Genomic DNA, 26430 nt, shown 5'->3' on the forward strand with positions numbered 1-26430 from the left:
AACGTGAATTCTAAATGCTATAGAAATTAAGAGGTGGGAAAGATCAATGTGAACTCTTGTGGTCAAGGGGTGGTTTCAGTGGAATGAGGGGGCTTTTCTTGGCCCTTGAACAATACACATACCTTGGAATAGTAAGGAGAATAGAAAATTAGGGCTGAATTTTGTTAATTGCCAATATTTAATGTGTAGTAGAAGAAATGTAGACTTTTAAGTTAGACAAATCTTGATTCAAATCTAAGCATCAGTATGTTTGTGTCATATTAGGAATATTATTTAACTTCTTTGTGTTTTAGTTTTCTAATATTTAAAATGATACAATTAAAGCTATCTTACAAGTGTTTTCTGAAGATTAAATGATATAACTTTTGAAATAAAAGGCCTTACACATAGTAGACATTCATCAAACTTAGTTTCTCTTTTTCCATGAATACAAAATGTTAGTTCCATGAGCCCATGATTCATCTACAGAGAGTGTGACTTGGAATTTCCCTATAATATAGCAACTGATTCTAGTCATGCCCTGATTTTATCAAATTATAGTTACTTTATTTACTCATATAAAGAGTAAGTGTTTGATGAATGTGTACAAACTCAGTTTCTTGATTCTTTTTATAAAATATATTGGGCATCTCTGAATATCTTGTTCAGTGCAGTGATATGTACCATCATTTTACAATTTTAATTAGGCTCTTTTCAAATCTGAATTTGTTATGGTCTGCCTTTGGTATGTCAGTATTTCCCCCATAGATAGGCAAAATTACACAGTGTAATTACAAGAATGCAATAAAAGTATTCCCCACCCCCCCAATTGCTGTCTTATATATCTGTTGCTAGTCTTATTTAATTTAAAGTGTTGCTCTCAACCAAAGAAACTTCTGGATGATATAAGCAGATTCCTCTGCTACAGAAACACACTTTCCTATCCTCCAGAGCCAGACCAAGTCCTATACGTCCTTCAATTCTCACCATCTATTCCCAAATATTTGGCCCAAGTTGAGCTCTCTCTTATCTTCATTTGACGTCTCCATTAAATCAATTAGTTCTCGATTAGACCATCTATTTTCTGACGGAAGTTATCCAATGTGTATAAATTCAGTCTCTTCAATTACAGTGTTAGTTTCTCTCCTCTTTTCTTCCATGGCACATTTGTTCCAAATGCAGGGTCAGGAGATGAAGATGGAGTTTTCTTTGCCATATGAGACCAAACAAAATATTACACATACATAAAGACACATATATGCACATGCACATAACAAATAAATCTATAAATACATTTATATGTACATACATGTGTGAATATATATTTAATGTTTCTTCCCAACATCAACAAGACAAGGATGCATGAAGTTTTCCACTTTTTTAGCAAAATCTTTCTTCAGGCTAACTTATGAATTATTTTCCAGTTAAATATACAATGAATGACCATTTTTACTGCATTAATACCACATTTATTCTTTAATAAATAATGACCTAGTAAAATGGGAGATTTGGAGAGAGGGTAGCCATAAGTTTCTAGATAAGATTTCCTGAAGCAGATTTGTTGAAAAACCATTCACTGAAGAAATAATTTATCCAAGGAGTAATCCAGGTAATTTAATAAGTTTTCTTATATATATTTTAGAAATTGTTTCTTTTTTATTATTTAAGACATGCATAGAATTTATGAAGGTTGGTTTGAAAAAGGCCTGTGGGACACCAAAAATCCAGAATTCTGAGGCCTTCAGACTTTCTGCTTCTTTATTTCTGTTCTCCCTGCCCTTGGTCAATTAAAACTTTGAAGACTTATTCAAACACTGTTAAAACTATTTCATCTAGTATGAATTGTTGTACTATTGTAAATGATTAAGAGGAAATTTTTTAAATGAATAAATTTAGTAAATTAGTTCTTGGTGATTATATTTCTTTTTCTAAACATTTTTTCCAGTTTTATTGAGGTATAATTGACATACAGCACTGTTATATCTAATGTGTAAAGCATAATGATTTTACATATATGTATATATATTGTGAAAGGATTACCATGATAATTTTAACATCTATCTTCTCATATGGATACAAAAAAATTTTAAAAAGATTTTTCTTCTTTTGATGAAAACTCTTCGGATCTACCCTCTTAATAACTTTCAAATATACCATACAGCAGTGCTAGTTATGGTCATCAGGTTGTATATTATGTCCTCAGTACTTATTTATCTTATAACTGAAAATTTGTATCTTTTGACCACTTTCGTTAAATTCCCCAAGCACCCATGCCATACCTCTTAACCACACATTTTATCTCTTTTTCAATGAGTGTGACTTCTTTTTTAGATTCCACATATAAGTAATATCATACAGCATTTCTCTTTCTCTGTCTGACTTATTTCACTTAGTGGAGTGCCTTCAAGGTCCATCCCTGTTAAAATGGCAGAATTTCCTTCTTTTCATGGCTGAATAATATTCCACCATTTATTTATCTGTTCTTTTGTTGATGGACACATAACTTGTTTCCATGTCTTAGCTATTATAGATAATGATGCTATGAAAATGGGCGTGCAGATATCTCTTTGACATAGTGTTTGCATTTCCTTCAGATACATTCCCAGAAGCATAATTTTAGGATCCTATGGTAGTTCTACTTTTAATATTTTGAAGAAACTCTGTACTGTTTTTTGTAGTAGATGTATCAATTTACAATCCCACAAATCGTGCATGAGGGTTCTCTTTCTCCACATCCTCACCAGCATTTATCTCCTGTTTTTTTTTTTTTTTTATGATAGCCATTCTAACAGGCATGAGGCGATATCTCATTGTGGTTTTGATTTGCATTTCCTTAATGATTAGTGATTTTAAGCACCTTTTTGTGTACTTGTTGCCCATTTCTATCTCTTCTTTAGAAGAATGTCTCTTTAGGTCCTTTGCCCATTTTTAAATTGGATTATTTGTGGGTTTTTTTTTTTGTTATTGAGTTGTATAAATTATTTATGCATTTTGGATATTTACCCCTTATCAGATATATGATTTGCAAATATTTTCTCCGATTCTGTAGGTTGTCTTTTCATTTTGTTGATCATTTTTTTTGCTATGTAGAAACTCTTTAGTTTGGTATAGTTGCACTTGTTTATTTTTTATTTTGTTACTTGTGTTTTAGGCATCATACCTAAAATTTATTGCCAAGACCCATGTCAAGGAGGTTTATCCTATATTTTCTTCTAGTTTTATGGTTTCTTGTCTTACATTTAAGTGTTTAACCCATTTCAAGTTAACTTTTGCGAATGGTGTAAAATAGGGATTTAGTTTTATTCTTTTACATATGAATATCCAATTTTGCCAATACCATTTATTGAAGAGACTGTCTTTTCTCCATTGAGTAGTCTTGGTCCCTTGTCAAATATTAATTGATTTTATATGCATGGATTTACTTCCGGGCTTTCAATATTGTTCCATTGGCCTATGTATCTGTTTTTATGCTAGTACCATACTTTTTTGATTACTAAAGCTTTAAAATATAGCTTGAACTTAGGAAGTGTGGTACTTTCTGCTTTGTTCTTCTTTCTCAAGATTGCTTTGGCCATTTGGGGTCTTTTGTGTTCCATGTGAATTGTAGGATTGTTTTTTCTACTTCTGCAAAAATGCCATTGGAATCTTGATAGAGATTGCATTGAATCTATAGATGTTTTGGGGTAGTATGGACATTTTAACAATATTAATTCTTCCAATCTGTGACAGGGAATACCTTTCCATTTATTTGTGTCTTCTTTGATTTATTTCATCAATGTCTAATAGTTTTCAGTGTAGTTTTCACATCCTTGGTTAAATTTATTCCTAAATATTTTATTGTTTTTGATGCTATTGTAAATAAAATCATTTTAAATTTATTTTTCAGATAATTCATTGTTAGTGTATAGAAGCACTACTGATTTTGTATGTAAATTTGGATCCTGCTACTTTATTGAATGCATTGGTTAGATCTAACAGTTTTTTTGAGGAGTCGTTAGGATTTTCTCTATGTAAATCATGTCATTTGCAAATAGAGGCAATTTTACTTCTTCCTTTCCAATTCTGATGCGTTTATTACCTTTCCTGGCTGATTTCTCTAGCTAGGACTTCCAATATTGTGTTGAAAAGGAGTGGTGAGAGTGAGGACTCTTGTCTTGTTCCTGATCTTAGTGGAAAAGATTTCAACTTTTCACCATTGAGTATAATGTTAGCTGTGGGCTTGTCATATATGCCTTTAATTATGGTAAGGTACATTTCTTATATACCTAATTTAAGAGTTTTTATCATGAACAAATGTTGAATTTTGTCAAATGCTTTTTTGCATCTATTGGGATGATCATACGATTTTTATCTTTCACTCTATTAATGTGGAGTATCACATTTATGGATTTGCATATGTTGAACTATCCTTGCATCTCAGGGATAAATCCTACTTGATCATGTTGCATGATTCTGTTAATGTGCTGCTGAATCTGGGTTTCTAGTATTTTATTGAGAATTTTTGCCTCCATATTTATTAAGAATATTGGCCTATAGTTTTTTTCTCTTGTAGTACCTTTTTATGGCTTTGTTATCAAGGTAATGCTGGCTTTGTAAAATGAGTTGAGGAGTGTTCCTTTCTTTTTGATTTTTTGGAAAAGTTTGGGAAGGATTGACATTTATTCTTCTTTAAATGTTTGGTACAATTCACAAATGTTTGGTAAAGCCATCTAGTTCAGGGCTTTTCTTCACTGGGAAATATTTGATTACTGATTCAATGTCCTTACTAGTAATTGGTCTATTTTGTCCTGATTCAATCTTGGTAGATTGCATGTTTATAAGAATTTTTCAACTCTTCTAGGTTGTACAGTTTATTAGTATATAGTTGTTCAGAGCTTTTCATGATCCTCTGCATTTCTATAATATTATTTGTAATATCTCCTCTTTAATTTCTTTGTTTTTGTATATTCTTCTTATTGCATTAACATTGGATTATAACATTATATAGCTTTCAGATGTACATCATATTTTGAATTCTGTGTAGATTACATCATGTTCACCACCCAAAAACTAATTATAGTCCATCACCACACATGTGAGCCTAATCACCCCTTTTGTCCTCCGCTCTCCCCAGTTCTGCTATGGTAAGGACCAATCCAATCTCTGTTGCTATGTGTTTGTTTGTCATTGTTTTTATCTTCTACATATGAGTGATATTTGACTTTCTCCCTCTGACTTCTTTCACTTCACATAATACCCTCAACGCCCGTCCAAGTTGTCACAAGTGACAGGATTTCATCATTTCTTACGGCTGAGTAGTATTCCTTTGTGTATATATACCACATATTCTTTATCCATTCATCCCTTGATGGGCACCTAGGTTGCTTCCAAGTCTTGGCTCTTGTGAATAATGCTGCAATGAACATAGGGGTGCATATAACTTTATGCATTTGTGTTTTCAAGTTCTTTGAATAAATACCCAGCAGTGGAATAGCTGGATCATATGGTAGATCTATTTTTAATTTTCAGAGGATACTCAATAATGCTTTCTATAGTGGCTGCACCAGTCTGCACTCCCACCAGCAGTGTACGAGGGTTCCCTTCTCTCCACAGCCTTTCCAATACTTGTTGTTCCCTGTCTCGTCAGTTATAGCCATCTGACTGGAGTGAGGTGACATCTCATTGTAGTTTTGATTTGCATTTCCATGATAGATGATGATGTTGAACATCTTTTCATGTGCCTGTTGGCCATCCATATATCTTCTTTGGAGAAATCTCTGTTCAGATATTTTGCCCATTTTTTAATTGGGTTGTTGGTTTTCCTGTGGTTGAGATGTATGAGTTCTTTGTATATTTTGAATATTAACCCCCTATCTGATATATGGTTTGCAAATATCTTCTCCCAATTGTTAGGTTGCCTTTTCGTTTTGTTGATGGTTTTCTTTGCTGTGCAGAAGCTTTTTAGTTTGATGTAGTCCCATTTGTTCATTTTTTCTTTTGTTGCCCTTTCCCAGTCAGACATAGTACTTGAAATTATGCTGCTCAGAGCGATGTCAAAGAGTGTACTGCCTATGTTTTATTCTAGAAGTTTCACGGTTTCAGGTCTGACATTCAATTCTTTGATCCATTATGAGTTGATTTTTGTGCATGGTGTAAGATAATCATCTACTTTCATTCTTTTACATGTGGTTGTTCAGTTTTCCAAACACTATTTATTGAAGAGACTTTCCTTTCTCCATTGTATGCTCTTGGCTCACTTGTTGAATATTAGCTGTCCCTAAATCTTTGGGTTTATTTCGGGGCTCCCTCTCCCATTCCATTGATCTGTGTCTGTGTTTTTGTGTTAGTACCATGCTGTTTCGGTTACTATGGCTTTGTAGTGTATTGTGAAACCAGGGAGTGTGATACCTCCAGCTTTGTTCTTTTTTCTCAGGAATCCTCTGGCTATTCGGGGTCTTTTGTTGTTCCATCTAAATTTTAGGATTCTTTGTTCTATTTCTGTGAAAAATGTTGTTGGATCTTTGATAGGGATTGCATTGAATCTATAGATTGCTTTAGGAAGTATGGACATTTTAACGATGTTAATTCTTCCAATCCAAGAGCATGGAATATCTTTCCATTTTTTTGTGTCTTCTTAATTTCCTTCAACAATGTTTTATAGTTTTCAGTGTACAGATCTCTCACCTCTTTGGTTAAATTTATTCCCGGGCATTTTATTCTTTTTGTTGCAATTGTAAATGGGATTGTATTCTTAATTTCTCTTTGTGCTACTTTGTTGTTAGTGTATAGAAATGCAACTGATTTTTGTATGTTGATTTTGTATCCTGCGACTTAACTGTATTCATTTATTATTTCTAAAAGTTTTTTTAGCAGATTCTTTAGAGTTTCTATATAAAATCATGTCACCTGGAAAGAGTGACAGTTTCACGTCTTCTTTTCCAATATGGGTCGCTTTTATTTCTTTTCCTTGACTGATTTCTCTGGCTAGGACTTCCAATACTATGTTAAATAAGAGTGGTGACAGTGGGTATCCTTGTCTGGTTCTTCTTCTTAGAGGGATAGCTGTCAATTTTTCTCCATCGACAATGATATTTGCTGTGGGTTTGTCATATATGGCCTTTATTATCTTGAGGTATTTTCCTTCTATACCCATTTTATTTAGAGTTTTTATTATAAATGGATGCTGTATCTTGTGAATTGCTTTCTCTGTATCTATTGAGATGATCATGTGATTTTAATTCTTCGTTTTGTTAATGTGGTGTATCACATTGACGTATTTTCAGATGTTGAACCATCCCTACATCCCTGGAATGAAATCCACTTGATCAAGATGTATGGCTTTTTTAATATGTTGTTGGATTCGATTTGCTAGTATTTTGTTGAGGATATTTGCATCAATATTCATCAGTGACATTGTCCTGTAATTTTCTTGTTTTGTATTATCCTTGTCTGTTTTTGGTATCAGGATAATATTGTCTTCGTAGAAGGAGTTAGGAAGCCTACTCTCTTCTTCAACTTTTTGAAAGATTTTGAGAAGGATAGGTAATAAGGCTTCTTTGAATGTTTGGTAGAATTCACCAGGGAGGCCATCTGGTCCTGGACTTTTATTTTTCGGAGATTTTTGATTGCTGTTTTGATCTCCTTACTGGTGCTTGGTCTATTCAAATTCTCTACTTCTTCTTGGTCCAGTTTTGATAGGTTGATGGTTCTAAGAATTTATCCATTACTTCTAGATTATCCAATTTGTTGGCGTATAGCTTTTCATAGTATTCGCTTATCTTTTGTGTTTATGGGTTGTCTGTTTTATTTTCCCTGCTTTCATTTCTGATTTTATTTACTTGAGCCTTCTCTCTTTTTTTTTTGGTGGGTCTCGCTAAAGGTTTGTCAATTTTGTTTATCTTTTCAAAGAACCAGCTGTTGGGTTCATCATTTTTTTCTATTTTTTTTTAGTCTCTATTTCATTTATTTCTGCTCTGATTTTTATTATTTCCTTCCTTCTGCTGATTGGGGCTTTGTTCTTCTTTTTCCAGTTCCTTTTGACTCACTGTTAGACTGTTTATTTGGGATTTTTCTTCTTTGTTGATGTAGGCCTGAATTGCTGTAAACTTCCCTCTTAGCACCACTTTTGCTGTATCCCACAGATTTTGGCATGAAGTATTTTCATTTTCATTTGCATCCAGGAATTTTTGATTTCTACTTTGATTTCCTCAATGACTCAATCGTTGTTCAGTAGCATTTTGTTTAATTTCCACATTTTTGTGGCTTTTCTGATTTTCTTCCTGTAGTTGATTTCTAGTTTCATAACTGTGGTCAGAAAAGATACATGGTATTATTTTGATCTTTTTAAATTTATTGAGAATTGTTTTGTGGCCTAATATGTGATCAATCCTGGGAATGTTTCACGTGCATTTGAAAAGAAGGTGTATTCTGTGGTTTTTGGATGGAATGTTCTATGTGTATCTACTAAGTCCATCTGGTCAAATGAGTTGTTTAAAGCCAGTGTTTCCTTATTGGTCTTCTGTTTGGATTATCTATCCATTGGTGTAAGGGGAGTGTTAAAGTTCCCTACTATTATTGTGTTACTGAGTAGTTCTCCTTTTATGTCTGTTAATAATTGCTTTGTATGTTTAGGTGCTCCTATGTTGGGTGCATAGATATTTACAAGTGTTATATCTTCTTGTTGGATTTCTCCCATTATCATTATGTAGTGCTCTTATTTGTCTCTTGTTACAATTTTTCTTTTAAAGTCTGTTTTGTCTGATATAAATATTGATATCCCCACTTTCTTTTTTTCTCACATTTTATGGAATATCTTTCTCCATCCTTTCACTTTCAATTTGTGAGTGTCTTTAGGTCTGAAGTGTGGTCTCCAGTATGAAGCATGTATATGGGTCTTGTTTTTTTATCCAGTTGGCCACCCTATGTCTTTTGATTGGAGCATTTATTCCATTGACATTTAAAGTAGCTGTTGGTAAATATGTTTTTATTGCCATTTTGTTACTTTTTGTTCTGGGTGTTTTAGTAGTTATTCTCTGTTCCTTTCTTTTCTCTTGCGCTTTCCTTTGTGGTTTGGTGATTTTCTTTAGTAACATGTTTGATTTCTTTTGTCTTATTTCTTTGCTTACTTATAGGTTTTTGGTTTGTGATTATATTGAGGATCCTATATAATATTCTATGTATATTGAAGTCTATATTGAGTTGATAGAGTCTTTAACTTGACCTCTTAACAAAGGCTCTAATTTTTCACTTCCCTCCTCCCATACTTTGTTTTTGAAATCGTATTTAATCTCTTGTTTTTTGTGTTCCTATGCATTACCCGCTTATCATTGAAATAGGTAATTTTAGTAGTTTTGTCTTTTAAGCTTCATATTGTCTTCATAGGTGGTTGATATGCTACCTTTCCTATATTTTTACCTTTACCAGTGATTTTATTGCCTGGTTTTTTTTTCTTGGTGTTTGATAATATTTTTAGCCCTAATTGGGGTCATCTTTTTCCCACTTAAATAAGTCCCTTTCAGAATCTCTTGTAGAACCGGTTTCTTGGTGATAAACTCCTTTAATTTTTGCTTGTCTGGGAAGCTCTTTATCTCTCCTTCCATTCTGAATGTTAGCCTTGCTGGATAGAGTCTTCTTGGCTGTAGATTTTTTCCTTTTAGCACTTTAAATATGTCATGCTATTCTCTTCTCACCTGTAGGGTTTCAGCTGAGAAGTCTGCTGATAATATTATGGGATAGTCTTTGTATCTCACTTGTTGCCTTTCTCTTGCCACTTTCAGGATTCTCTATCTTTAATTTTGGACATTTTAATTATAATGTGTCTTGGTGTGAGCCTCTTTGGGCTTACCTTTTTTGGAGCTCTCTGTGCTTCCTGTATGTGGATGTCTCTTTCCTTCCTTAGATTAGGAAAATTTTCAGCTATTATTTCTTCAAATAGGTTTTCTGCCCCTTTATCTCTCTCTTCTTCTGGGACACCTATAATACAAATGTTAGTGTGCTTGATATTGTCCCAGAGTTCCCTTAGACTGTTCTTATGCTGTCTAATTCTTTTTTCTTTTACCTGTTCAGCTTGTGTGATTTCCTCTAGTCTTTCATCTAGCTCGCTGATCAGTTCTTCTGTATCAACTACTCTGGTATTGAGTCCCTCTAGTGAATTTTTCATTTCCAGTACGGTATTCTTCATTTCTGATTGCTTCTTTTTTATATTTTCCAGTTCTTTGTTGATGAGATCACTGTGTTCATCCTGTCTTCTCCCAATATCTGTGAGCATCCTTATGAGTTTTTGTTTGAACTCTTTGTCAGGTAGGTCGCTTGTTTCTGTTTCATTTAGTCCTTTTTCTGGGGTTTTGTCCTGTTCCATTGTTTGGAATGTATTCTTTTGTCTCGTCACTGTGCTTCTTTCTCTGTGCTTATTTCTATGTATTAGGTGAGTTGGCTACGTCTCCTGATCTTGGAGAAGTAGCCTCATGTAACAGATGCCTTTTGATGCCCAGCAGTATGCTTCCCTCTCGTCACTAGTCCAAATGATCCAGGAGTGACCGCTTTGTGGGCTACTTGTGTCCTTCTGCTGTGTCAGGGTTGCTCTTAATGCAGGTACCCAGGAAGTCTAGTCTTTCCTTGCCTGGCCAGCTCTTTGTAAATCTGGTTTGGGGAGCCTCAGCACCATTGGCTACAAGGTCTAACAGTACACTCCTAATGCAGCTTTCCCAGTAATTGGGTAGGTACCCAGTGTGGCTTACACTTGCTATAGGCTTCAGGCCTACAAGGCTGTTTTCAGTTCTCTTAGGGGTGCAGCTGTGTGGTGCTGGCCCTAAGTATGGGAGTACTCATTTGTTTCAAACTTTGGAAGGTGGTGCTGATTCTTTTTATGGCTACTTGTGAAGCACAGGTCTTCTGCCATTGATAAGCTTCACCCCCCACAGGACCACACACACTGTCAACACAATCCTGGTCCACGCACCCTTCCCAACCCCCTGGAGAATACCCCAATGCCCCACTGCAGAGGCCCCCACCTCTCCACCAATGCCCCTGACAGTTCACCTGGTCCTCACACAGGCCCTGACCCACAGAGGTGGACACACTTGCCTGCCTGTAGATGATCAAGGCACCCAGTCAATGCAGGCCAAACAGTAGCCTGAGGGCTTGTTGTTGAACATTTCCAGTCCCTAAAGTGGGCTGCCTGCCCTGGCTGAAGTAGATTAAATCTGCACTCTAGTGGATGTGACAGACCCCTGGGTTAACAGGCCAGGGGAAGAACTTCAATGGCGTCTGCTGGGGTCTATCTCAGCCTGCCTGGACTAGTTGACAACAATGGCTACAACCAATGTCTCAGTCTCTGGAGAGGTCTCTCCTCTCACTGAGATGCACCCAGAGCCTACCAGGTGAGTCTCTTTTCACCAAAGGACTGTCACACTTCTTTCTGGTGATTTTAGGTTGCTCTCTGATTCGGATGAGTTTGTGCATGGACCCTTTAAGACCAAGATTTTTCTGACTTTGATCTGATGGCTTTTCTGGCTGTATTCCCTCTTGCAGTTAATAGCCAGCAAAGCCAGATAGTAAGACCCTCTTCTCAGTTGTGCCGAGTCTGAAGGATGTTTACAGCAGTATCAGGCCCCTACTCAGCACCTCACTCCTCCAGGAAGGTCTGCATACCTTATGGTGGCTCCTGCTTGGCAAGCTGAGAAATTCTGCTGCTCTTGAAGGTGGCCTTTTTTCTCTCCAGAAGGAATTTCTACCTCTTCTGCCTTAGTCATGACTGTCCCTTGTTGTGGGGGTTATTTTTATCCTGTTTTCATTTGCCTATCCAGGGTAATTTTTCCAAAAATAATTGTAACCTGGTTGTGTTCATGGGAGGAGATGAATTCAGAGCCTGCCTACACCGCCATCTTGATGATATCTCTCCTCTTTCATTTGTAATTTTGTTGATCTGGGTCCTCTCTCTTTTTCCCTTGGTTAGAGTAGCTAAAGGTTTTTCAATTTTGTTTATCTTTTCAAATAAAAATATTTTTCAAATAATAACTTTATAGCTAATGGGTTTTGCCCACAAAGTGAATTTTTTCTTTTTCCCCCAGCTTTATTTTGTTAAAATTAGCAAATGGTATTGTAAGATATTTAAAGTGTACAACATGATAATTTGATATACATATACATTGTGATAGGATTCCTCCATGAAGTTAATTAACACATTCATCATCTCACATATTTACCTTTTTTGTGATCAGAACATTTAAGTTTTACTCTATTAGCAAATTTCAATTTTATGATACAATGTCATCAACTATAGTCATCATGTTATATAGTAGATTCTCAGACTTTGTTGCTCTTACAACTGAAAGTTTGTACCCTTTTATTAGCCTCTCCCTCTTCCTTCATCATCCAGGACCCTGGAAACTAATTTTCTACACTCTGTTTTATCAGTTTGACCTTTTTTCTCTGTTTAGATTCCACATGTAAGTGAAACCATGCAGTATTTGACTTTGTCTGGCTTATTTTATTCAGCAAAATGCCCTCCATGTTGCTGCAAATGACAGAATTTCTTTCTTTTAGGCTAATATAACGTGTGTGTGTATGTGTGTGTGTGTGTATATATATATATATATATATATATATATATGGCCCAACTCAATTCATTGGGCTGCAATATGCAAATGTAATTATGATGCTGGTGATAGCTACCATGAGTTGAATGACTACTACATGCCTAGAACTTCCAAGTAGTTTAAATATATTTAGGATCTCTGAACATTTTATTTAATTTTACATACCCTTCTAAACTCTTATGATTTTAGATAAATAATGATTTTTGAATTCTATTATTAATAATACAAGCCTTGTGATTTTGTACAATACTTAATATTTTTCAGTCTTTTACGTATACTATCTCAGTCTTGATATTAAAAGCAACTTAATGATCAGATAGGATAGGGATTCATTAAATACAAAAGGAAAAAATCAAAACAAAATTCCCTTTGAATGGTATGCTACTTAATATGTAACTATATCTAATAAAGTAATGGATAAGTAAAAAAGGAGTTCTGAAAGTGCCAGGCCTGAAATGGTAGTGATCTATTTAATGAGATTGATATTGTTTACCTGAAGTTGTAGATGTCCTTATGGATGTGGCTTCTCAATAGACGTTCAGAAATCTTTGTCCTAGAGCCAATATCTCAATAAAATTTGAGAGAAATTTCTGTCTGGTATTCTTTTTTTTTTTTTTTACTTTTTATTGAGATTATGATAGTTTACAACCTTCTGAAGTTTCAGGTGTACATTACTGTTTGTCAGTCTTGTTGTAGGTGATGTTGTAGGCGAGGTGCACCACTTCACCCTTTGTGCCCACTCCCCACCACCCTTTTCCCCTGGTAACCACTCATCTATTCTCTTTGTCTACATGTTTAACTTCCACATATGAGTGAAGTCATACAGAGATTGTCTTTCTCTATCTGGCTTATTTCACTTAATACCCTCAAGGTTCATCCATGTTGTTATGAATGGGACGATTTTATCCTTTTTTATGGCTGAGTAGTATTCCATTGTATATCTATATATGTGTGTGTGTGTGTGTGTGTGTGTGTGTGTATATATATATACATATATATATGTATACACACATATATATACCATATCTTATTTATCCAATCATCAGTTTATGGGCATTTAGGTTGCTTCCAAGCCCTGGCTATTGTAAATAATGCTGCAATGAACATAGGGGTGCATGAGACTTTTGCAATTGCTGATTTCAAGTTCTTTGGATAGATACCCAGTAGTGGGATGGCTGGGTCATATGGTATTTCTATTTTTAGTTTTTTGAGAAATCTCCATAATGTTTTCCATAGTGGCTGTACAAGTTTGCATTCCCATGTCTGGTATTCTTTTATATCCCAAAAGAATACTCCATAAGTGTCTAGGATTCTGTTGTTAAGGGTACAGGCTTTTGGCTTGTGTCAGCTATATGGGATTCTTTTTTAACTTCAATTAAAATGGTGTGAAAGGGTACATATCAACCTGATAACAATGGTACAGTACAAAGTTTGGGGCTTTTAATCAGTGGGGATTCTCTACCTTTCTTTAATGGTTGTAATGTTTATAAGGATAATCTATTCCTACATTAATAGATCAATTAAAATTAATAAAAACTCATTTGAAGTCATTGAATATTTTTAGTACCTATGTAGTATAGAATATTGTTAGGCTATGCTGGAAGTCTGTGCTATCACATTGTATTCTGAGTTACCTTAACAGCATATAGCAGTGAACAAGGGTCTGTGGCAGCTATAGCTGCACATGGCATCTTTCCTTTGAATTCATTTTTTTGAAGATTTTGGGAAGCATTAATTTAACTGGTGAGCTATTTTTAGTCATATTAAAATGCGTATGGATATATGGAGTAAGCATTTGATAACTGTAAGTATTGATTGAATAAATTATGAACATTTGGGCTGCTGGGAAAGAGAGTGAGTACAAAAGAAAGATTATCTAACCATTTTACTAGTTCTGGCTTTGATGGGGCCTAAGTCTAGTTCAATTTGGGATGATAATGGACATTAAAATGCTGCTCTATAGGGAGAAGGCAAACCTTTCTATTTCAAAGTAAAAGTTGACCTTGTCCATGCAGACAACATTAGACATTTGATACTATTGAGTTTGTTGATTTCAGAGGTGTTTATAAGAGGTGTTTCTATATTTATGAAATAAATGGCCAGGTTAATATTCTGTCAAAATTTTTTCTGTGTTTGTGGAAATGAGTTTAAGATTCTACCTTTGTATAGGAATTAAAAGTTATTTGCCTTTATTTTGCAGGGGCCCTGTTTAGCCTGATCCTCAGCCTATTTGTACTATGGAAGGAATATGCTGTTGACTTCCCAAAATACATATCTATAGAAAGGAGCAACAGGTGTGTCCCAGAGAACGTCTTCATTGATGTGCAGTATGGATGGTCATTCATGTTTGCTGCTTTTGGTACTCCCTTTGTGTTCATGTCAGGGATTATGTTTCATTTCATTGGTCGGGAGCTTGATGAATTTCATAAGTGAACAAAATAAAATGCCAAAAGACCATAGTGAAATTCTCTGGGCATATCACTGATGGACACTTGAATAAAGGTGAAGAAAATCTCAGGTTTTGACCTTTGTCAAGTGCTCAGAGCATTACTTATTTACTGATGAGTAAATATTGATTACATGTTATTGCCAAATGAATGAAATTTGAAGAGTGGTGCTATAACAGTAAAAGAACACTTAAGAAAAGTCATTTCAAAGGTGACTAGAATGAGTTAATTTGGTCTCAGTTTACAGAGACAAAAAGACTAGCTCTGGTTTCCTTCATGCATTTATAAATAGTCAGCAAGAGAGTGACTTCAAACTTTGGTACCATGATTTCATTTTCAGTCTTTCCAAAGCTGATCTAATTCACAGTAAGGTGTTTCTTTTCTGCAATTGGTCGAGTCCATTTTTTTTTTAAATAACTGATTAACCATAACTAACATACCTGACCAGAAACTATTATTTCTCAATTTAAAGCTCATGAATCTGCCAGGAGACATACAGATCATTTTTTGCCTCATTTCCCTCAGCTGACAGACTTTAAACAGTGGACACTGAGTTATACATGCATATTTTAATGGGCTGAACAGGAAACAGCTACATCTGAAAGGAAAAGTGTTTTTATATCTTCATGTCCCTTATTTGTATCCTTCCAACACAAAGAGATCTGTACTTGAGCAGGAGATTTATAAAAATATTAAAAACTTAGAATGCTCCATTTGAATAAATGCAATTAAAGATCATAGTTTCAAAAGGAAAAACAGTTCTATCATAGCAAGAGGATGACTTGCATCCAGAGAAAGTTAGTTCTAGCCTGGAGGATAGGAAAGTATGAATCTATTTCTGTGAATAATTTTGTTCACCTTTGTTAAAAAGTCAACTGTGTTAAACTGTAGTAATGAGGAAAAATAGTTAACATATTCATTAATTGGATCCTGTTTTCACCTGTATTGTTAACTCAAAATACTTCACAATTTAAACCACATCCACGTGCTCTTTAACCATTGCTATTTATCATTTAAAAAAATCTGAACAGAGTTAATGAAAAACCTGGAGATAATTTAAGGGGACATCCATGGGGGCAAAATTCTCCTAGATTAATTATTAATTTGTACCAAAATCTAAAATAAAAATATAGACTCACACATTGAAATCATTAATAGGGTAAAAGCCAGCCTATAGGTCTTTTTGAGGATTCTTACGGGCTCTGGTCAGGCTGTGAACTTCATAAGGGGAACTACTTGAGTGGTCACTATTAATGAAAATGTATCACTGATATGTTTTAATTTCCTAAGGTTTGAGCGCATTTGTAGTGACCCGGACTCAGTCAATATTCTGAGATAGTTCTAATACTTATGCTACCAGAATAAAAGCTCCAGTAACTGCTAATTTTCCTTCCATGCTGTGGTTACTGGTACGTATTCAATCATTATTACGTAAGATTTACATGAATTTTATTTAGTATGATCCAAATTACTATGGATAATACTTTAGAATTGTCCAATTATCTGTACCAAATGATACCTTTTGTTTATTTTATTGGATTTGTACACTTTAAAATTTTACTAATAAAATGCATGTTAAACTATGAACACTTGGTGTATCAGTTGGTATATTTGTTGCACATATATGATCTCTTTCACAGGTAAGGCAGAAATTCTGAAAGGGAGTAAAAAGTGTAACATGTCTTCAAAGTGAATGGATCTTAAAGATCATCTAGTCATGACCCCTCAGTATTACACATGAAAAAAACTGAGGCCCTGAGAGATGAAGTGTCTTGCGTAGACATGTATATATGACTATCAGACCTGGAAACTCAAATTTGTTTTGTTCCAGTCTCAGCCTATCAATAAGCAATCTCGTGGTTTGACTGGCCCTTGTGGCTCTTATGATGATTGCAAGACACACTGCAACAGTAGCTATCAGGAAACTTTGAAAAAGTAAGGGTTTATTATTTACAAGACCTGGAAATTGCACAGTACACCTGGGGCCACACAGTGAGTTCGCAGGTATATGTATATATAGAGAGAGGGTGCATAAGCCTGAAGTTCTCCTTTTATTGAAATTGAGGGTAGGGGCCTAGGGTTTTGCAGGCTCACTCTTTATTGCTGAATTTAAAACATAAGAGTGGGAATTTAAAGCATGGAAAGAGAAAAAATAAGCGGCCCAAGTGGTCAGTTATTAAAATTAACCAAGATCTCTAAAACAAAGGAGACTCAGTGGGGAGGAGGTGGCCTGGCTCTTTATCTAATTGTGTCCCTGGCCATGTGTTCCTTTGAGATAGCCCTCTTTGAAGTGGATGCCTCTTTGAAGTAGATGCCTTGGCAATCAAAGCTTAAGTCAGGCACTTGCATTACAAAAAAGAAAAAAAAAAACAGCAACAACTGTCAGGGCTTATACTACAAAATTCTATTCTCTTTTGAAGTTTAGAATGTCAATTGATTTCCATGTGAATCAAGCCAGTGGCAACTAAATAGTGTGTAGGACAACAAGCCTAAATTTCACAATTTGCAGGGAAGTTTTCACTTTTCAGTGGATCAACAGGCTCTTGTTAAGATATATCGGTTGTATAGAGGGAGAATGAGGATGCCCATGACTTGAGCTAAGCCATTCCTCATAAGTGGGATAGCTACATCTTAGAGGAACTCAGAGAGGGCATAATTCATTCTTAGCTGACCAGATTTTTAGGGTAAACAGACTTAATAATGTCTCCAAATTATCCATAGTTAATCTTCCTACTCTATAATTTATAAAATACTCAAGAAATACTGAATGAGCTTACCAAACGATTCTTCTCACCTGATCTGCTCATAGCTTTGGGACTATTTTAAGGTTCAGAAGTAGATGGTGCTGTGTGTTTGTACCATGGAAGGTAGTGGGAAGAAGGAGCAGAGTTTGTGAATAAGGGAGAATAGCACACCTCCTCCTAAATACATTAATCTCCTATTATCTTGTGAATGTGTATCCTTGGCACTATTCCTCTTATCTTGAGAATGTGGAGAAGAAAAGGAGAAAGGCAAGTTTTAAAGTCAGGTCATGTTTCTTTTCTCTTTACACAAGTGTCTCTCTTTCCTTCTACATCTTTCATCCTGGAGGAATTCCAGCATGTGCTGCTGCTGCTGGTCTTCTCCTTGAATTAATGTTGTATGTAGCTTTTGAACTTTGGATTGGTAAGATCTCCAGTGCCACATTTTGGTCATGAACATAGAGTGAAAGGGCCGATAAGGTGACTCCCTTTATTTTTGATTGAGACCACTTATTTCTGCCAATTCTGGACAAAGTGCATCTTTGCTTTTGTTTGTAGATAAATGTGGTTTTCTGGGGAAAGGAAATGTGCATAAATGTTTGGAACTGAAAGAGAGTTAGTAGTAAACATTTTACATTCATTGACATTTCACTGATACACATTTTAAATTCAGTGATTTAGCAGGAGTAGCTTTGACTATAAAAGTTGAGAGGATGAGATTTGAAGATCCTATTACTGATGAATTTTATCAAAATTAATATCTACACTTTTGCCGCATTGTATATTGGAATTTCAAAGCATTTTATTTTTCATTATTAATGTTTAAAACAGACTGGTGATTGGGGTAGAGACATAGGGATAAATATAGAAGAGAGAAGTGGGGAGTTAAATAGGGTAGGTGATGCTGTATGTAGAATGAGGATTTGGAGCTTAGAATTACTTCTCTTTTAGTGAAGATCATCTGTGAAATTTTTAAATGACAAATCAGTGATTGTTGCAATGAAGCATACACTTTATTTTTGTATTACATTCTTGGTAGTGGGTTTTAAAATGACAGCCACCACTGTTTATTTATCCTTCTACAGAAAGACTAAGTACACTTTAGACTTACCAATTGCACCCAGTGGAGGGCCCACCAAGACTGTACATATAACAATAGAATCCCCTCTCTCTCAAAAGCACTGAAAACTAAGTCATTTGACACTTTGAAATACACTCATATTCAAAGGTTTTATTTAAGCCCAGTTTTACATGTTTTTAAATGACACCTCTTAGATTATACTTATGTTCCATTGGCACTCCAAATTGTAATTCTTTCCCATAAATTGTCTCTTTGGATAATATTTTTGTCATTTAATTAGCTGTTAAATATAGAGATGAAATTGTATGATTAAATAGAATAAAAGTATATAATTTAGAAGCAGAAGAGGTCAAGATTTAGTCCCTTACCTCTCATTCTTCCCATAAAACAACTTGAGCATGTAGAAACGGTATCTCCAAAAGGAAAACAGGGCCCAGAAGCAACGGAAAGCAACCTGAAGTCTATGGCTTATTGATATCCAAAACAATTAGTAACTAGGGCCTGAAATTGTAACTATGAAAGTGAATTCTCTCTTAGACAATATGTTGATTATTTTTCCCCATCATTTCGTTTTAAAAAGTTACACTAACTATCAAAACATTTATGGAATTTTTACCTCAATCAGGTATTCATGGCATGAGAAAGAGCCATCATTAGAGATTTAGTCATTCTATACCTGATTTAAGACTAGTAATAGTTTAAAACATTTGCTTTTTTAGAAAACTCATGACTTGACATATATTTCTATTAAAATATACAGTAAAATGTAATATATTCTAGTTGAAACCAGTCTGGTACTAACATGTCAATCCTATACTGTGCCTTATTTCTCTTGGGCCATACAGCATATACTAGCTAAAAAACAAATTATGAGCTAAATTGTTTTTTATTCAGACTCAGTTTTCCAAAGTGGCAGAACTGTCAGGTGATATAGCTAGAAAATGAGAGAGTAGTAATTCAGTTTTGTCGGACTATTGCTGGGCTTCAAGGGGTTTTGAGGTGGATTAGGAATGTAGATGAAAGGTTAACTAGAGCCTAGACAAATCAAACCCTTGCTTAATATAAATTTGAGCTGTATCTGTTTTTAGTATAAAATAATTTTATAAAAAGGAGCTCATATCTGTGATTTAGTTAAAAATACAGCTATCCAGATTCAGGACACAGTCAACCTAACTGCCTAATAATCTCAATCTCCATACACAAATCTAATGTAGAGAATAATGACCCTGGGTACCTGTGAATGATTCAGTTATCAAAGAAAAAATATGATAATGATTTGTAGACCAAAATTACTGAGGCAGGGAAGTGGATTGAGTGTATTTTGAGATTTAAAAAATTGGGTTGCAACATAAAGATATTTCCATTTGACTGTCATTTAATAAACAATTTATAATTTCCTTTTGTCTCTTCAACTTTGGTGATACTATATACTATTCTTTTAATTTACCTGTTTGTAGGAAAGACTGACCAGAAGCAGCTAAAGTTATACATATATATTTTAAAGACATCAATTCCTAAGTGAGTTAAAACTTTACAATTATTTCATGAATTTGCCTTGAAGGAAAGATCTCAAAACATAATGAGAACCCATTCATTACAATCCAATGCTGGTGGTGGATCCAAACAAGTGATGAACCTAGAAGAATACCTACTGTGAGACAGATCAACAAATGAAAATGAAAGCTTTTTCCCTCTTTCTTTCCTTCACTACCTCTTTCCAAAGAGATACTTAGCAACTTAAAAAGTTACAAGAAATTTTACAAAATGAAAATTAAGAATAGCACGTTCAACGTCAAACAAAGATGGACAAACCTGTAAGTTCTCTGGGAAGGAAGAGCCAACAATTTGAGAAAGTGAACTGGGTCTTCTAAGTGGTCTTTGTATACTCTCTGTAGCTTAAGGAACAAGCAATTGGCCTCTTATGTTACTATAGTCATACTTGGCCCTATAAGGAGTTCACAAATCCCTAAGGCTTAAATTTAATCTCCCTCTTAATGTTCATGAATGGAAGTATTACTCAGGGAACATATTCGTTTCCCAATTCATGTTCTTTTTGTCTTAGCCAACTTGAAAGTATTAGACTAGGAAGATGTCCAATAATAAGGAAATATTCATCAAGAACTAACATTCATGCTGCCTGTCTTCATCACAGTAGGCTAACTACTGTAACAAACAATTCTCAGTCTCACTGGCTTAATACAATAAATGTTCAATTTTCATGTTATATGCTCATGTGATTCAGTGGGTTTGGTGGGGCATATTCCCAGCACAGTCATCCAGGGAACAATCATTTTTCCAACTTGTGATTCCATTCTTTTCTAGATTCCAAGAGTACTCTCCATTCACCTGGCTTAGTAAAGAGAGAGAACATGGGGTATTGTGTGAGAGGCCTTTATTAGTTAGGTCTAGAAGTGGTATATATTACTTTCATCCATATTTTATTGCCACGAACTCAGTGATAAAGATTGCACCTGACGTCAAGGGAAGCTAGGAAATGTAGTTCAGCTGTTGGTTCAGGAACAGAAGAGAAACATCTGGTAAACAACTAGTGAAGCTCTGCTTCACTCTCTTCCTTGGGGGAAATAAATTCTCCACTTGGGACTCTTGCAATATTGACTACCATACCTTGTTATACAGAAATATGTGTTTCCTCTGTATTGTTTTTCAGACAAGTAAGGTGATTGTATAATTTGTTGTCCAAAATAGGATACTTTTCTTAAAAGGGATGCTATTAATTATGCTGAGACAGTTGGCAGTTACTTATTTAAGGTACTGTCTTGGGCAAACATGGACATGTATCCAACCCCACATATAGGCCATAGTTGCCTTTAGAGCTAGGACAATGAATAGTTGTATATCCCAATGGTATCTTGCACAGTGTTGAGCACTCAAGTGATCAGTAAACACCTGGAAGTTGGAAAACATTGTGGAATGAGGTCTTCTAAAAAAAATTCTGTTTCCTTTGAGGATGAGTTTCTATCATTTTTTCTTTCTGACTTTCCCATGGTCACCTGCAAAGAAACAGTTTCAAGAGCTATCGTCATATAGTCATTTAATACCGGCTAGGATCTGTTTGCCATAATGTATTGAGTATAGTTAGTGGCCATTTAAAAGTAGTAGGTTGTTCATATCACTATGCTGTCCACCAGTTGGCAACAAAAAAGGGGTGACATCAATCCCTACATTTTCAAAAAGTTATCTTTTCTGCTTTAATATTGTCATGACATAAGTGAGGTATGAATTGCTGTACTATCTTCAGATTTTGAGATTAAGAGGGCCAAGTAGGAGCATACTCACAGGAGAATGATTAAGACTGAGTAAGGATTTGAAACTTTACAATATGAAAAATTAGTTGGACAAACTAGGGATCTGTGGACTGGAAAAGGTAAAGCTAATAATGTTCATGATAACTTTATTCAAAAGTTCAGGGGGATGAAAGATTAGGTTTCTAGGATGGGTAGAATGAGGGCTAGTGGGTGGAAGATAAAGGGAGGGAGATTCGTGGCTGTAAATTAAGGAAGAAAGAGGCACAGCTGACAGGAGACTGAACTGTCTCAGGTGGGAGAAACTTTATAGGCTAGACAACTAATCAGTGGGGATGTTAAGCAAGGATTCAATCATCTTATTGGTAGGGCAAGTTGAAATAGGAAATATTCAGTATTTATTCCAAACTGACATGCAATTCATTGATTCTCTTTAATGATAAAGAGACCATACAAATGCTACATCTAATTTCTCATACTTTTATTAAAACTGTATTAACTCTTAGAGATTCTTTTTAGTCAAACAAGCCACTGACACCCCATTACATGCTTCCAAAGCCCCCAAGGCCTGTTTGCTGTATTTTGACTACTTTTTCACGCAACCCTTCATATTCTTCTTCAGGTTAGGTATAATTTTGAATAATATTCATATAAGTTAGATGAATATGAACGCTGGGGGAATACTACATACTCAGATGAATGCCTTCTCTTCTATAACATGTATCTGTGGGAAAACTTGCTTGTTCTTTCATGCCACAAACCAAAAGCTGCCACATACAGTAAGTATGATTTAGCTGACGTGGAAATAGAGCCATTGTTTGGAAGCTGGTATTTCTATGTATGGAAAGGGTAGAAAACCTTTCAAACTGTATAAAAGACCTGCTAAATTAGCAGTATTAATCATCAGAATGGGTTCCACTGTACAATTATTTAGATAAGGAAAATCATGTTTTATAAGTTAGAGATGATGCCTATCACATTAAAATGTACAATTCTCACAGTAAAGATCATTATTTCATGAGGTAATGAAAAGTTATCTATTCAGTCTTATCAATAATGAAATTTCTCTTTAGCTCAGTGCACAACCTTCTTATTCCAGGGCTTGATTGAAAAAGATATGCTACAATTTTAGCAACTAAAATGAGTGCCTATTGGTACATTGGACACTCCCATTTCAAGGGCCATTTCCCAAAGTCCTAGGATCTCAGAAAGTAACTGAAGATGGGCATGAGCAGTCTGACTAAGCTGTGCCTTTCCAGAAAGCTCTGCCAAATGGTCTTGATAATAATTCCACTTCAAAACATCAGTTCCTGGCAAAATTGTAATGGAAGACAAGTTGTCTTTAGTCTCTAATTTCTCCTTTCAGCTACTCCTTCCCACAAAGACTACTCTCTCATTCTGGCTATTTAGTCTTGAGGCAATGTTCCATTCTCAGGAGATGTCTTTTTCTGCTATTTCCCTTCCCTTCTTTATTACCCATTGAAACGGTTCTTTATGCGTTTCATCCCCAGAGATCTTTCATCTGTGCTGGGAAACAAATAATTTTGAGGTCGACTTGCTCATCGTGTATTACTTTTCCTGGCATTTTATTATTTTTTCTTCTTTTAAATAAAATAAATGGTCTTTGATGGTGGGACCATCTAACAGCAGGTAGGCCCATGGTGGTGATGGTAGTGCTACATGGAGTCTGTTGGAGGTACTTTTGGAATGAAGGCCAGCTTGGTACACTGATTTGAATATCCTAATTTAGTAGGACTTCTACGTGTCCCAGGAATTCATATTTTCATAATGTATCCAGGTGGTTGTCACATGCACCGAGGTTTGTGAAGCACTGCTTTGTGTTAGTGCTTCTTAAATGTTAATGTGACATAAATTGTCATAGAATCTTCTTAAAATGCAGATTCTCATACAGAAGGTCCAGGGTAGGATTCTGCATTTCCAACAAACTTCCAGGTGATGCTGATGCTGCTGGTCCAGGGAACATACCTTGAGCAGAAAGGATCTAGAGGATTAATATTTTAATGACATCAATATTTAATAATGATCACTTAATAATATCAATATTGATATCACACATAATTTTAAGAGACCAAGAGACTGGATTATTGATTTTTTTAAGTTCCCCAGGTGATATTAATGTGAAGCTAAGATTGAGCGCTATGTGTTTATATAGTTATTGCCTCTTTCACCTGTTTGTAGGGGCAGATGTTGCTATGTCAGTGAATGACACCTGAATATTTACAAGGTAATACAAGTTAAAGTTGTATAGGATAGTGATTAAGAATACGGGTTGATTAAGAATAATGATGTACACCTGAAACTTATATAATGTTATAAACTAATGTTACTTCAATAAAAATTTAATTAAATAAAAACAGACTATGAGTTCCAAAGTCCTACTGAATTGGTTTGCATACTGTTTCCACCCCTTAATAATTGTGTAACTTTGTGCAGACTAGTTTACATTATTAAGCATCAGTGTCCTCACCTGTAAACAGGACCAAATGAAATAATGCATATAAAGTATATTAAGCTCTCAGTACATGAGAACTATTATTTTTAGTTATTGTTATATTTAGTGAATTCTCCCACTGAAGTGCTTCAAATGTCAGAGGGAAGTGAATATATATTCCTTGAGAGTGGGGGCTACTCATCTAAGAGAGTTATTTTTCTTTGGAAACTCTTGTTTCACTTTTTAAAAAATCATGCCAATTTTAAATTATGCTCCACTGTGTATCTGTGTATTTATTGTAAACACATAAATTAATTATCCATAGTGTCACAAAATGTGAGAAAAACTGCTGTACCAGGGAGCTATTTCATGTTTTCCTTATAGTTTTGCAAATTCCCTTTTGCATTATTGAATACTCTTTTTAGTACCCTGATAGTATCATGGGTACATTGAGCAAAGACTTCTGCTTTTTTATTATGTGACTCCTCTATCACAAGGGGAGGGTGTGGATAAGTTTGATCTCCACCTCAGCTTCCAGACACAGCTGGTTTAACCAGATGTGTGCAACTTATCCAAAGCTCACCAATCTATATGAAACATGTTATCAAAAACTTCACTCACATGGGGATAATATGGATTTTTTTTACGAATCAGATTTTTCTCAGTCACACATTTGAGCTTGGAAATACCTTATCAATCAATAATTCGATAGTAGGAGAGCACATGAAAAGACTCACAAGGAGATGCTGAGACTGAGAAAATTAAAAATGTGATTTTAACCAGAAGAAGAAGCTATCTCACAGATTCAGGCTAATTTCATGGGCAGAGTTTCTGAGATCTAACAGCATTGGAGGCCAATTCCTGGTTGCCATCAAAGAAGCCTGTGGTAAAATTGTGAGATTATCAAACATTACATTTGGAGTCGCAGAGTCTGTTTTTATCTCCTTTCCTTGATTCAAATGAGGATCCCCCTATTCTTTGTAGAATTCTAGTCATTTTAATTTGATAAACATTTATTTACTATGCACCAGTCACTGGACTAAGTGCTGTGGAGTAAATATGACACAATCCTTGTCTTTAATGAGATACAAATGTCTATTTTGCAGTGTTGTTGTGAGGATTAAATGAGATAACCGATGTTAAAGCACCAGGAATAGCTCAAAATAGTACTTAACATTCTTCACAGACTGTTGCATTCATATTCTATCATAGAAGCTTGCACTATTCCCCTGAAAAGTTATCCACTCATCCACAAATTTTGGGGGGCTATATAGCACATGTGTTTAGATACCGTAATAATCTATATTTTAAAGGATGCTTTCCTATATCAGCCTTTCTCTAATTATTATTGCTGCATCTTTCCAGGTACTTCTGCTCCCACAGGACCACACCAATGCTTCTGCTGGGTACTGCCAGTGTTGATAGCTAAAGATACCAAGGATTGAAAGTAACATTGTGTTCTTTGGAGCCCCGGGTAGATCAAAAAGCACCATATTCCACTCAAAAGCCTGGGTAGGGGTATTTGTCATTTATCTGTCTCTGCCTTCTTCAGTGTTATATTTTTCCAAATGGTTAGCAAGGCAGTGTTTATTCCTAAGTGTTTCCAGAGTTTGAAGTTGACAGCTTTTTCAGTTTTTAGTCATAACGCTTTCTTCCCTTTCATTATGGGACTCAGACTCGAGTCCATGGAATAATGAATGAATTAATTAAAGAATTTTTTATCAGGCACTGCAGATATAGCAGTGGTCAAGACAGACACACTTATTGACTCTCAGAATCTTATAGATCAGTGGGATGACAGATATTTTATAAATAATAACACTATTGACCATATACACAAAATTGTGATAAGTTCTATGAAGAGAAAATAGAAATTTACAAGGGATACTTGG

General features: G+C 35.1%; 1 protein-coding gene across 5 annotated transcripts in view; it reads left to right on the forward strand.

The window, feature by feature from the left end:
* The window catches only part of LOC102149944 (transmembrane protein 182-like), a 143852-nt gene that overhangs the window by 83492 nt on the left and 33930 nt on the right, over window positions 1-26430 (forward strand). For 3 of the 5 annotated variants that reach the window (XM_070257922.1, XM_014729000.3, XM_070257920.1), the window contains one exon: window positions 14755-16588. In XM_070257922.1, the coding sequence (XP_070114023.1) occupies window positions 14755-14987 (233 nt within the window). In that variant the 3' untranslated portion in view covers window positions 14988-16588. Of the gene's footprint in view, window positions 1-10168; window positions 10258-14754; window positions 16589-26430 lie in introns of those variants that run through there. The other 2 variants (XM_070257923.1, XM_070257921.1) reach the window with 2 other exon arrangements.

This window comes from Equus caballus, chromosome X, assembly GCF_041296265.1.
Source record: "Equus caballus isolate H_3958 breed thoroughbred chromosome X, TB-T2T, whole genome shotgun sequence".
NCBI classification, from domain to species: Eukaryota; Metazoa; Chordata; class Mammalia; order Perissodactyla; family Equidae; genus Equus; species Equus caballus.